At 30.5% G+C, this 12676-nt stretch overlaps 2 protein-coding genes across 3 annotated transcripts; one reads left to right on the top strand and one right to left on the bottom strand.

Annotated features, from left to right (window-relative positions):
* The first annotated feature begins 310 nt into the window (after positions 1-310).
* Positions 311-2056, top strand: LOC140862405 (uncharacterized). The gene is made up of 5 exons (XM_073265426.1): positions 311-494; positions 999-1160; positions 1257-1264; positions 1364-1456; positions 1553-2056. Exons 1-5 carry the CDS (start codon positions 311-313, stop codon positions 2054-2056), a joined length of 951 nt encoding a protein of 316 aa, XP_073121527.1.
* Positions 2057-6468: 4412 nt separating this feature from the next.
* Positions 6469-8669, bottom strand: LOC140866903 (F-box/FBD/LRR-repeat protein At3g14710-like). Of its 2 annotated transcripts, none has more exons than XM_073271967.1 (4): positions 8579-8669; positions 7395-8361; positions 6972-7115; positions 6469-6803 (listed from the first exon to the last, which is right to left on the bottom strand). In XM_073271967.1, exons 2-4 carry the CDS (start codon positions 8343-8345, stop codon positions 6501-6503), a joined length of 1398 nt encoding a protein of 465 aa, XP_073128068.1. In that variant the 5' UTR covers positions 8346-8361; positions 8579-8669; the 3' UTR covers positions 6469-6500. The 2 variants fall into 2 exon arrangements, with proteins under 2 accessions (XP_073128068.1, XP_073128069.1); XM_073271968.1 differs by lacking the exon at positions 8579-8669 and adding an exon at positions 8439-8513.
* Between the last annotated feature and the right edge of the window lie 4007 nt (positions 8670-12676).

A 12676-nucleotide genomic window follows, 5' to 3' on the forward strand; every position in this document is an offset into this window, starting at 1 on the left:
AGTGATTGTTCGACGTTATTATTTACAAAATGGTCCATTTCAGCCTATGAATCATAAATTTTCTTGGCGTACTTGTGGGAAGGAGAAACGAAGATTTTGATCTATATGGTTCAGTTATCATCCTAATTGGTTAGAGTATAGCATTGCAAAAGATGCGGCCTTCTATCTTTATTGCTATTTATTCAAAGCTGATCGTGGTGATCAATGTGGTGGTGATACTTTTGTTATTGAGGGATTTACAAATTAGAGAAAGATGGAAAAATTCCACGAACATGTTGGAAATCAGGGCAGCGTTCACAATAGGTGTATCATGGCAGCTTATGACTTAATGAATCAAAAACAACACATTGAAACTTGTTTGGTAAAGCAGTCTAGTCAGGTAGCTGCCGATTATCGTGTTCGTTTGACCGCTTCAATTTATTGCATACGATTTCTTGTGCGTCAAGGATTACCATTTCGTGGTCATGATGAATCTAGAGACTCACTCAATCATGGTAATTTTCTTGAACTCTTAAGATTTCTTGCTAACCATAATGAGGATATCAATAGAGTCGCACTGGACAATGCTCCTGAAAATCTCAAACTAACATCGCCTACGATTCAACATGAAATTATTTGATCCATTGACTATTTAACCACTAATTCTATTCTTGGAGATCTTGGTGATGAATTATTTACAATATTGGTTGATGAGGCTCGTGATGTATCTATTAAAAGCAAATGGCAGTAGCTTTACGATTTTTAGATGAAAGGAGATACAATGTTGAACACTTTCTAGGCATTGTACATGTAAGAGATACTACCGCTTTATCACTTAAGACTTCAATTGATTCTTTGTTGTGCCAACATGGGTTATCTATATCTAATTTGGGCAATGATAAGAGGAGCTAGCAATATGAGAGGAGAATTTAATGGATTAAAAAGTTTAATTATGATGGAGAACAAGTCTGCTTATTTTGTTCATTGTTTTGCTCATCAACTACAACTTACACTTGTAGTTGTTGCGGAAAATCACATGAGAATTTCTACTTTTTTTGATGTTGTTGCACAATTGAGAAATATTGTTGGAGCATCATGCAAGCGAAGGGACATACTTCGTGAGAAACAATTTGAAAATGTTATTGAAGGAATTTGCAATGATGATATCTTGACTGGACGAGGTATGAATCAAGAGAAGATGTTGAAAAAAGCTGGGAGTACACGTTGGGGTTTACACTAAAATACATTGTTGAGTTTGATATGCTTATACCCTTCAGTTATTGATGTACTTTTAATTGTTGAAGAGGAGTGAAAAGATCACAAGCAAAGGGCACAAGCAAATAATCTATTGGTATTGATGGGAAAATATGAATTCATATTTCAGATGCACTTAATGAAGAATATATTGGCAGTCACAAATGATTTGTCACAAGCTTTGCAAATAAAAGACCAAGACATCGTAAATGCAATTATTCATGTAAGATCAAGCAATCACAGCTGCAAACTATGAGAGATGATGGTTGGGATTCTTTATTGAAAGAAGTTTCTTTATTTTGTGTTAAATACAAGGTAGTCACCCCGCACATATATGGAAAAGTTGTTTGTCTTTCATGGGAGATCACGACGAAATACTGAAGGAAGAACAAATATTCACTATTTTCGTGTTGAAACATTCTACGAAGTGATAGATCTGCAACTTCATGAGTTGAACAATCGCTTTAACGAGATGAATACAGAGTTGTTGTTATGTATGGCTTGTCTTGATCCATCAAATTCATTCTCTGCTTATGATAAAGGAAAATTGCTTCAATTTGCTCATTTTTATCCATCTGATTTCTCTCCAATTGAGTTAATGCATCTTGAATACCAACTTGAGAGCTTTATCTTTGGCATGCGAAGTAACAAACAGTTCTCTGAGACTACGGGGATTAGCGAGCTTGCTAAAAGAATGGTTGAATCGAAGAAACATCAATTATATCCTTTGGTATATTTACTTTTAAAGTTAGCATTATTATTGCCTGTTGCAATTCCAATTGTAGAGAGAGTGTTTTCAGCAATGAAAATCGTCAAAACATAACTTCGTAATCGGTTGGGAGATGATATGTTAAATGATTTTTTAGTACCATATATTGAGCAAGATGTGTTTGATACAATTGATAATGAAGCTATTATTCAGCATTTTCAAAGTATGAAATCTAGGAGAGTGTTATTGTAAAAACATTAATATATTATTTTTATTATATTTTTGTGTTGTATTAATTTTTAAAATTTATTGAATTCACCCCCTGGTTAAAAATTTCTGGGTACGCCACTATATATATATATATATATATATATGCTCGAACATCTTCCGCACTTAGAACTAGTCTAAGTTGTTTGGCATATATATGGGTTAATCGAGAATCACTCTATCAGTCGCTAACTCAATCGTGACAAACACATCAGTGATCACAAATATCCTACATGCATACATATGTAATAAACAACTGTATAATATCATAAGAGAATGAGGATTGATATTTACACTATAGTTTATGTTAAATACACTTTATTTTAATTACTTGATAATTGTACTCTTTTATTGATTACTTTTTTTTAGTAAGTTGCTTAATCATCCTGACTCAAAATTTTTATGAATGAATTTGTCAATGACTCAATGTCCATAAATAGAAGAAAACACGCTATTAAATTAAAAGAAATTCATTAAATAATAGGAGTTTTTGTTTAATATTATATCATTTCTAATATTTTAGAAATTAATTTATGTAATTTAATTGTTAATTTTTCATAATTTATCTCATGTTTTACGATTTATTAACTTAAAAATTTTAATTTTTAAAATAAATCACAATAGATAATTAATAAATAATGGATACTAATCCCAAGGTTATTTTGTACGGAATATTATTTATCAAATGTATTATAAATATATTTTAAAAATATTTTTCATAAAAAAACAAAACGTATATATATAAATTAAAAATTTAATAATATTTTTACTTTAAAAAATTATAAAGTTAATTCCTAGAGCATATATTATATATATTGTAAAATAATACAAAATAACATATATCTTTATTAATCTCATATAATATTTTTTTTCACAAGGTTATCACAAGCTTAAAAGAAATGTCTTATATTCTTGTGCATTCCATATTTCAAGGTACTTTTAAAAACAAAATTCTAAAAACTGAAAACTAAAAATTTTAAACCTCCCTACCAAAGTATATGATAATTTATCAAACATATTATTATTGTTTTTTATGAGAACTTATAATTTTATTAATTGAAATCTTGTGTTACAAGTTGAACCAACAAGAAAAAAAAAATTCATTCATCCAAACAAATCATGATGAAGGAGCGAAGAAGAAAAATTAGCAACCTTATGGGCCACTACATTGACCGATATATACACGTACATGTATAAAATCTGATATCATGTTGTTGCATGTATGTTTTTAGATTTAAAACACAAATAACAATGTAACTGAAATTATTCTGAGAGGCAGAGACTGCTTGCACTGCCTGTAAGAAATCCATTACAATGCGAACATCTTGAAAGCTCTTTTTGTGAAGAGAGAAGGGCACCCTCGCGAATGGCTAGTAGCTCTCCATGGGAAACTAAAATAGGTTGGTTGATCTGCTTCTCGAATGCCAATAACAATCTGCCTTGAAGATCTCGCACAACTCCTCCCACGCTATAAATTAACACGAGCATCCAAATTCATTTTCAGATAACTTCGCCGAGGTGGCTTCCATTGTCGTTTAGTTTCAGAAATCGATCCCATATCAATTTTTTTTCTAAAGATCTCACATCTTGGAAATCCTCAAGAAGTGGTGTTGTAGTAACCATCATTATTATTATTATTATTATTATTATTATTATTATTATTATTATTATTATTATTATTATTAGTCATTAAATTTGTCTTGGAAATAACATTAAATATTAAATATTATTTTTTATATAAATAATATGCTCCCCAGGCCCAAAGTCCTTTCTGAAAAATTGTTAAAGAATTAATTATTTTCAAAATTTAATTTTGATATTATATATACTTGCACAAAAATCTGATGATATAAATGTTCATACATATACAAAAAATCGAAGCATATGCACACAAATTAAAATAACGCTATGGAGGGCTATAATGAATGTAAATGTTATAAATCAAAATAGAAATAGAGAGATGAGTAGAGAGAATTAATATGAGAGAAGAGAGAATTCATATTAGTTAATACTCAGGTGTAAATTTCATTGAACTCAATCACCTCTATTTATAGGAAAAGATTACAAGATACAAATCTGGACAAATACTATCTTTACATGCATATTTATCTTGATCACATAAAGAAATCATCTATAATAATAATAAATGAGCAATGCTATATGTACAACCAAATTTGTACATTAATTTGTACAACACAAAAAATTCAATACAAAAATTTCATTTATCAAAATCTCATGATAAATTGAATGTAAAATATCGCGATATAATAGCAAAATTTCATGATATATTTGTTGTAAATATCGTTGTACACGATATATGTTGTACCTCTAGCGTTATTCATAATGAATTTATAACACTTCCCCTTAGATGATTATTTGCACAAGCAATCGATTCTTCAAAATCTCCATTTGGCAAGATGTATGTCTGAGAATTTCATCGGGACTCAAATGTTGCCTTGTTAAAACCTTGACAATAAAACCCCGTGGAAAAAATTTGAACGAAGGAAAAAGAGTACAACAACATATATTTTCTTTGGATATTTTCCCGACGATGGATGCACCTCGTTAAAACCTTATCAGAAAAAACTCAGTGGGACAAAATCCTAATGAAGGAAAAAGAGTACGACATCTCTTGATACTTGTTAATTGCCTCATTAAAAACCTTGTTATGAAAAACCACGCGGAAAAAATCATAGACAAGGGAAAAAGAGTACAACTTTAATTGCTCTCCCTCTTTCAAGCATCACTTTCAATTATTAACTCTTAATATTTCAATTTTATACACTTATTTGCCAAAAATTGATTTAGATGTTGATTTTGCCATAGACATAGTACTTCAAGACCAAATATCTTTTCTTCTTCAATTTTGGCAAAAATAATATTTTGAGCATCAAATCCTTCGAGGATGTTTCTAAATATATCACCGTCAAATCAGTGTATTCATGACAAGTGCAAATATTTTCTCATAATCTAAATAAAATATTTTGCGAAACTTTGCTAATATTTGCTCATATGCGACATGTCACTTGTCAATCATTTGTTATTGACAATCTCTACAAATTGTTGTTCAAAATAATCATCATTTTTCATAATAGCAAAACACACTAATGATTATATCATTTCGATCCCAAATAATTTGTGCAATCTCATCTTTTAATATACTTGTTATTCTTCATCAATAACATAATCCAAATTGGATTCATTGAAATAATTGGTCGTTCACGCTTCTAGCGTCATTTTTCATTTACTTGCAAGTAATATAAAATATGGTCATGCAGGACGTCGATTTATTTCATAACGACCAACCTCCATTGTTCTTTTCACATTGAGATATTCACTTATTTTCTTTAAAGCGGTTTTGTCACTAAAGACGATTTATATATAATGTTCAACTAGAACATAAATGAAGCTAAACGATCTTATACACAAGATCAAATAATGTATTTGAGATTTAAACTTTGAACATCATGTTCACTTTATATTTCATTAGGATCGATCTCAAATATTCTTGTAGCTTCTACTTCCTCCCCTCAATGTTGAAAACATTGTTTCACAAGAATAACGAATGAGAATTTCGCGTCATAAAATCTCATTGTTCAAAATAATTGATGATAAGATCAAATTTATTTCCAACATATTTATAATCTCTTCAAGAGATTTATGTAGTGCATTTACCGCACAACATTAACTTTCAGTACATAATCATTTGGCATAATATTTACAACATATATTTCAGATATCACCAACTATGACGCATTTATTTACATGGTTTAATAGTTGATTGGAGGCAAAATAAATCAACTACACCAATGTATTTATAATCATAAAATTGATATGCATATCATTTTTTGATCAAGCTTGTCTTGAATATATATTCTGGAGTTTTTCTCAATACGTATTTTCACAAACATTATGTTGCGCTTCATGGGCCCACATTATTTATTTATTCTAGATAATATGGGGATTCTCTACCAATTTGAGAGAATGATAGTGATATCAAATTTGATAAGTCAATAAAAATTCATAAAATCTTCTTGATTAAAAAACATTCATATTTATCGATTCAGGAACTTTTGGCTTATTCATTAACATCTTCGTGCACTATATAATAATAATAATAATATATTTATAACTGGAAATGAATTATCATGAGCAAGTAGTTATTATAACAGTATATCAAAACGAATTAACAAAATATTTCATACTTGGAAGTGCAGAAGAAAATGAAATGAATCCAACAAACCAACAACCAAATAAGAACGGACACAGTGAAACGATTTCACAAGGTTTTTCATCCGAACAAAAGTTCAAAGTCCGTCATATTTTGTACCGAAGAACCCAGCTCAAAATTCCCACCTCCATACACTCTCTTTAGTTTTTCCCAGAAGTTCTTTTCAATCTTCCTTTCGCCGTGTTTCTTTCTAAAGAGCCCCAACATTTTCTTCAACCTTACAGCATTAGTCAGCAAAAAATCTGCCAAATGAATATGCGGTGGCTTTCCGCTGAATTGATGAAACTGAACTTCATTTAGGTGATTCGTAATACAGGTTGGCACTGATTTCACCTCCTCATAATCATAGTCATGCCACTGCAACTGTAAAAACAAAACTACCTACCTTGAATATATATAATAACCAGTCATGACAAGTAAGAATCGAGAGGGGCAATTAAGTTAGAGTTTTAACAAGTTAGACATGAAATTTACATAAGGAGAACATCAACCAGTGATTGCCAATGGGTGGAAATCATCAAAAGAACTTACCATATAAAAGGTGGTTGATTCAAGATATGGCATCACATGAAGCATCTCTAGAAGTGCTCCAATCTTGCATTTTCTAACAAGCTCTAGTCGTTTCAGCATATTAAATTTAGGAAGTGCAGTCCCTCTTTTAGATCTCGCAAAGCCCTGACACAGTATATAAAACCAAATGTTATCATGGCTGATTTTCAAGTTCCATTTAATCAAGAAACCAGGGTTAGGGACCACATAAAATAAAAGAATAAAGAGGAATAATGCTTCAAATAAGTTCCATTATATTTGTTTGGGGTCGAGATGTCATTGAGATTCAAAACAAGCTAGAAGTAGGAATTACATCAATTGGTTTTTCATTTACTCTTGGGGGAGAACACAAGTATGTGATGACTAACAATGTAATATAATGAGAGTATTGTTAGAGAAACTGACCTCCACGACATCACCTGATAATCGCAAGCGACTTATACCAAAGCATTCTTTGAGTAAGGAACGAGCAAATAACCCATCCTTTCTAATTACTACAAAATCATCCGCGGTGCTGCGGCAATCAACAACTGCAGAAAAAACTGATGACATGCTGAGATCAATACTTTCTACAAAATGACCATAAAGATCAAACTTCAAAAGTTTGGCTCCAAATATCCTGATCTGGCATTTCACTCCTTTAGGAAGCGAGTGGTGTACCACATTGAACTTAGTTAATGCTGGAGCCTTGATTTCCACAAATTTTACTTTCAACCATTTGCAATTGCATAGTTCAATAGTTTCCAAGACCGGAAAATCAAGCACCAGCGTGTCGGAAACACATGAATCGTTTAGAATTTCGACTTTGTCAAGATGCAAAATTTTAAGGACGTTGGAAGACCAGTTCTCTACCGGAACTCTGAAAGTACAAGGTAATCCAAGTTTCAGTCTACTCAAGGACGTGCAATTAAAAAGGCAACGGGGTAAAATAACTCCTTTATGGTCATAATCTATTTGCAAATCCTCAACATTTCTCATTACCACGGCGGAAATCCATGTTATGATTTGAGTTGGGCTGTACTTGTACGAACACGATAGATGGAAGCTTTTAATGGTTGCTCGGGAAAAGAGGAGAATCCTGTCTACAAAGTTAACTACACTCTTCGTCTTCGTCTTCGTCTTCGTCCTCCCCTTTTTCCGTGAAAACCATGTTTTCTCGTCTATATGTATATTATAAATGCAAGTCCATTTGTATTCCCAGGCCTTGGACAACACCGAAGTTCGAAGAACATCCTTTGCAGGTAGAAGAGATAGAATATGACGGATAATAGTTGGAGGTAAATTACTAATGATGTCTCGACCATTCAGTCTCGGTTTCTTACGGGCATTGCTATCAAGATCAATGCTTGCACTCATTACTTTAACAATCAACCTGAAATATCAAAGAAAATAGAATAAGGAAGTAAAAAAGTGCAAAACGTACAAAGCAAAACACAAAATCACACATACAATGATAAAAAATCTTGTGATTGAACGAAGGAAAAAAACCCAGAATATACGCTCAAAAAACCAACAATGATGTTTTTTTGAAAAAAATAAATCCTTAATTTTCTTGCTGAAACCCAAAATGATGAGTTGTTACTTGTTACCTGTTCTGAGAACTCCTTAATGCGCGCAAAGTGTTTGTTGGAAGTCCCTTTAATGCGATTTTCTCTCAAAACATTAGAGATATATTTCAAGTTATTATTTATCTAATATATCGTTGATTGAATTTGATACCTACCAATTTTAAATTTTAATAAATAATGACATTTTAAATTTTTAGGAAACAAATCTTTGCTGATAACATCTCGTCATTTTGTTTTCCTTAAGAGGAGAAAGAGTTGTGCGAAACTAGTGGTAAATCAGTATATTCAAATTTTGTGGTAAAATAAAGTCTTTTTCACTTTTTTTTAAAAAAATCGAAATGATAATTTATTTAAATATAAATAAATAAGTGTAAAACATATGAACGTAAAGCTTGAATTATTTTAGTTTAAAAAATGTGAGTTGCATTATTATCACTATTAATAACATTTGGTAAATCGAAAAAGTTCAATCTTATGTTTGCTATTAAGTCAATATTATCGGTTCAATAATCATTTAACACAAAGTATTCAATTATTGGGATACAATAATTATTTATTGATATATTGCAATCGGAATATGACATTTGAACTTATATATGCATACACATGCAGCTAACTATCACACTCGTTAGTAAACGTAAATCTTACTATATATATATATATATATATATATAATATATATATATATATATATATATATATATATATAGAGTTCTTTTATTGGTGCCCAACTCTATATGCCCAACTCCATGCCCACCATGTACAATATGTGATAAGTCAACTCATCAATTGTGTTGGTCAACTTACATATTGTACATGGTGGGCATGGAGTTGGGCATATGAGTTGGGCACCATAAAAGAACTCTATATATATATATTATTACAGTAGAGATCATTTAATTAACTAACTTTCAATTAATTAATGAGGCTAGCTTGAGATAAAATTACGATTATACCATAATTTAATTTCAAAAAAAACTAGGGATGACAATGAGTCGGGTCTAGACCCGGGCCTGGCAGGCACAAGCCTAGACCGGGCTAAGAGGGTCCACAAGAGGGTTCGGAGAGGTACTATATTATTATAGTAGAGATTCTTTAATTAACTAACTTTCAATTAATTGGTGAGGCTAGCTTGAGATGAAATTACGATAATACCATAATTTAATTCCAACAAAACTAGGGATGATAATGAGTCGGGTCTAGACCCGACCCCGATTGGCGCAAGTCTAGACCCGGCTAAGAGGGTCCACAAGAGGGTCCTGGGAGGTACTATATTATTATAGTAGATATCCTTTAATTAACTAACTTTTAATTAATTGGTGATGCTAGCTTGAGATGAAATTACGATTATACCATAATTTAATTCCAACAAAACTAGGGATGACAATGAGTCGGGTCTAGACCCGGCCCCGGCAGGCGCAAGTCTAGACCCGGCTAAGAGGGTCCGAGGAGGTACTATATTATTATAGTAGAGATCTTTTAATTAACTAACTTTCAATTAATTGGTGATACTTGAGATTAAATTACAATTATATCATAACTTAATTTTCAACAAAACTAGGGATGACAGTGAGTGAGGTCTAGACCCGGTTAAGAGAGTTTACAAACGTGTCAGGGACGGGTCTCGAGTTTGACCATACTCACCCCGCCAAAGGATATATGTTTATATAAATTAAAAATGTATATATATAACAATATATATATATATATATACAATTTTGCTATCCTGCCCACTTAATGTGCCCACCATTAGGTGGCACTCAACTATTGGATGTGATGAATTGTGCGTCCAATAGTTGAGTGCCACCTCATGGTGAGCACATTAGGTGGGCAAGATGGGTGGGCAGGATAGCAAAACTCTATATATATATATATATATATAATTATGTTTTTTATACAAAATAATTAATATTTTATCCATAATTTTAGTTTATAATATTTTTAGATTGAAATGAATTTATTTTATTATGATATGTTTAGTATGAAAATATATCATTATAAATTTTTTAGTTAATAATTAGTAATTAAATACAAGTTGATAAATTTTAATTTGTGAGAATTTTTTTTTTCGTCCTAAATATTATCAATATAAATTTGAAATTAAATTTAATGATTTTTTGATAATTTTAAACTTTTTGAATTTTTTTATTCAATAAATTTAAAATTATATAATTTCTGGTGGGTCCAACGGGTCTAACCCGGATTGGACCCGCCGGGCTCGCGAGGCAGGCTGGGCTCGGGTTTAGCCAAACCCGCCCCGTTTCCATACCTAAACAAAACCAAAATTATTAGGCAAAATTTTGTCATTTTATATGGTATTATCTTTTTTACCGCTAGATTTTATCTTATTTACCAAAATGACACTCGCTATCTTTGTTTGTATTTTTAAATTTTTATATTAGATAGTTAGCACTATTAAACTTTTGAATATCTAATTCATAATGTTAGTTCTAAAAATAACATGAAAATTAATTAAAATAAAAATATTTATGTATATGCACGCATCGCGTGCAAAGAAGGCTAAATTAATTTAAAATTTGCCTTTTTTTTACCAACTAATGTTCAAATAAATTTGGTGAAACCTTAATTAATTTAGCAAAAATGCCCTCAAATCCTCATTCTTTAAAGCTCATCTGAAACCCGGTAAATTAGATCATACATTTATAGAAACTGTCTCAAACAATATCTAAAGGTAGAGATTTATCAATACATGTGGGGTCCACTATTTTTTCAATAGACCTCACATATATCAATAAATTTTTACCCTTAGATGCACTATTAAGACAGTGTCATTACAGGTGAAATTCTCTTCTACAACAACATCCCATGATTTATCCATTTTTAATCATATTTTATCTAGTTTTTTAGAACTTAAAATTATTAATTGTTTTATTTTAATATAAAATTTTTAATATTTAAATTATCATATTAGTTTTGAAATTTTACCACTCATCGCGTGTGTGACTCAAATTCTTTATTTCTTAAAATTAAGAAATAGAAAATCGATACAAAGTGATTTAAATAAAGATTAGTGAATACAATCTCTAGATAATCCCTTGATTTTTCTCTTCAATGGCAATTTCTTGTGAAATGTGAATTTCTTGAGTGTTTGATCTTCTTGGAAGATGATTTGATATCTTGATAACGTTAATTCGATGGGTTCACACCTTGTTATCGAATTAACCTTCAAAATTTGGGAAGAACGCGATGAACTCCTTGAATCACGCCTTGAATTTTGTTGATCTTGAATTTGGTGAAGAACGAAATCTTCTTGGATTTGAATGAATTTAAATGTGTTTGAAGAATAACGCAATTAATTCCTTGAATCACGCCTTGATCTCCTTGAATTTAATGAATTTGATGAAGATGACTTGAATTTCGCCTTGATCTTCGTTGATTTCCTTGAACTTCTTGAAGATGACTTGAGAGAAAAATATTGAATTCTTCTACTCCTTTTCTTCAGTCTTCTGTGTTGTCTTTTTCTTCTTGATCATCTGCCTCCTATTTATAGGTGAAGGATGCAGAATGTTTCCATTTCCATTTGATGAGGTGTCGCAATTTGATTGGCTCCTCATGATTCATTTGGTGATTATTTTCCATTAATCACAATATTTGATTTTAAATACTAAAAATATTAGTATTTTCTTCCATTTGATTCAAGATTTGATTTGAAATACTAAAAATATTAGTATTTCATTCAATTTTTGTAAGATGCAATCTTGATTTAAAAATCTTGATTTGATCACAAAATATATTAAAATATAAATTAATTAACTATTTATTTTTTTGTAGGAATTTAATTTCCAATAAATAAATAGTCAATTATTTTTTTTATTGATATTTAATATATATACTTCTTTTGGTATTTTCCACAAATTTAAGCTAGACAAATTTAATTGTCTACAAATGCCCCCTCGAGATTTATTCACAATTTTTTTTTTTGAGTGAATAAGTCACGATAAATTATTTCCATAAGTTGGCCTCTTTATTTTATTATATATATATTTATACGTGTGCATATATATATATATATATATGTATAATATGAGGAAGAAAGGGAAACATATATACTGACCCATGCATCATATCATATTTCTTTGTAATTAGAATTGTTTTTCC

The sequence above is a fragment of the Henckelia pumila genome, chromosome 4 (genome assembly GCF_033568475.1).
Source record: "Henckelia pumila isolate YLH828 chromosome 4, ASM3356847v2, whole genome shotgun sequence".
Taxonomy (NCBI): Eukaryota; Viridiplantae; Streptophyta; class Magnoliopsida; order Lamiales; family Gesneriaceae; genus Henckelia; species Henckelia pumila.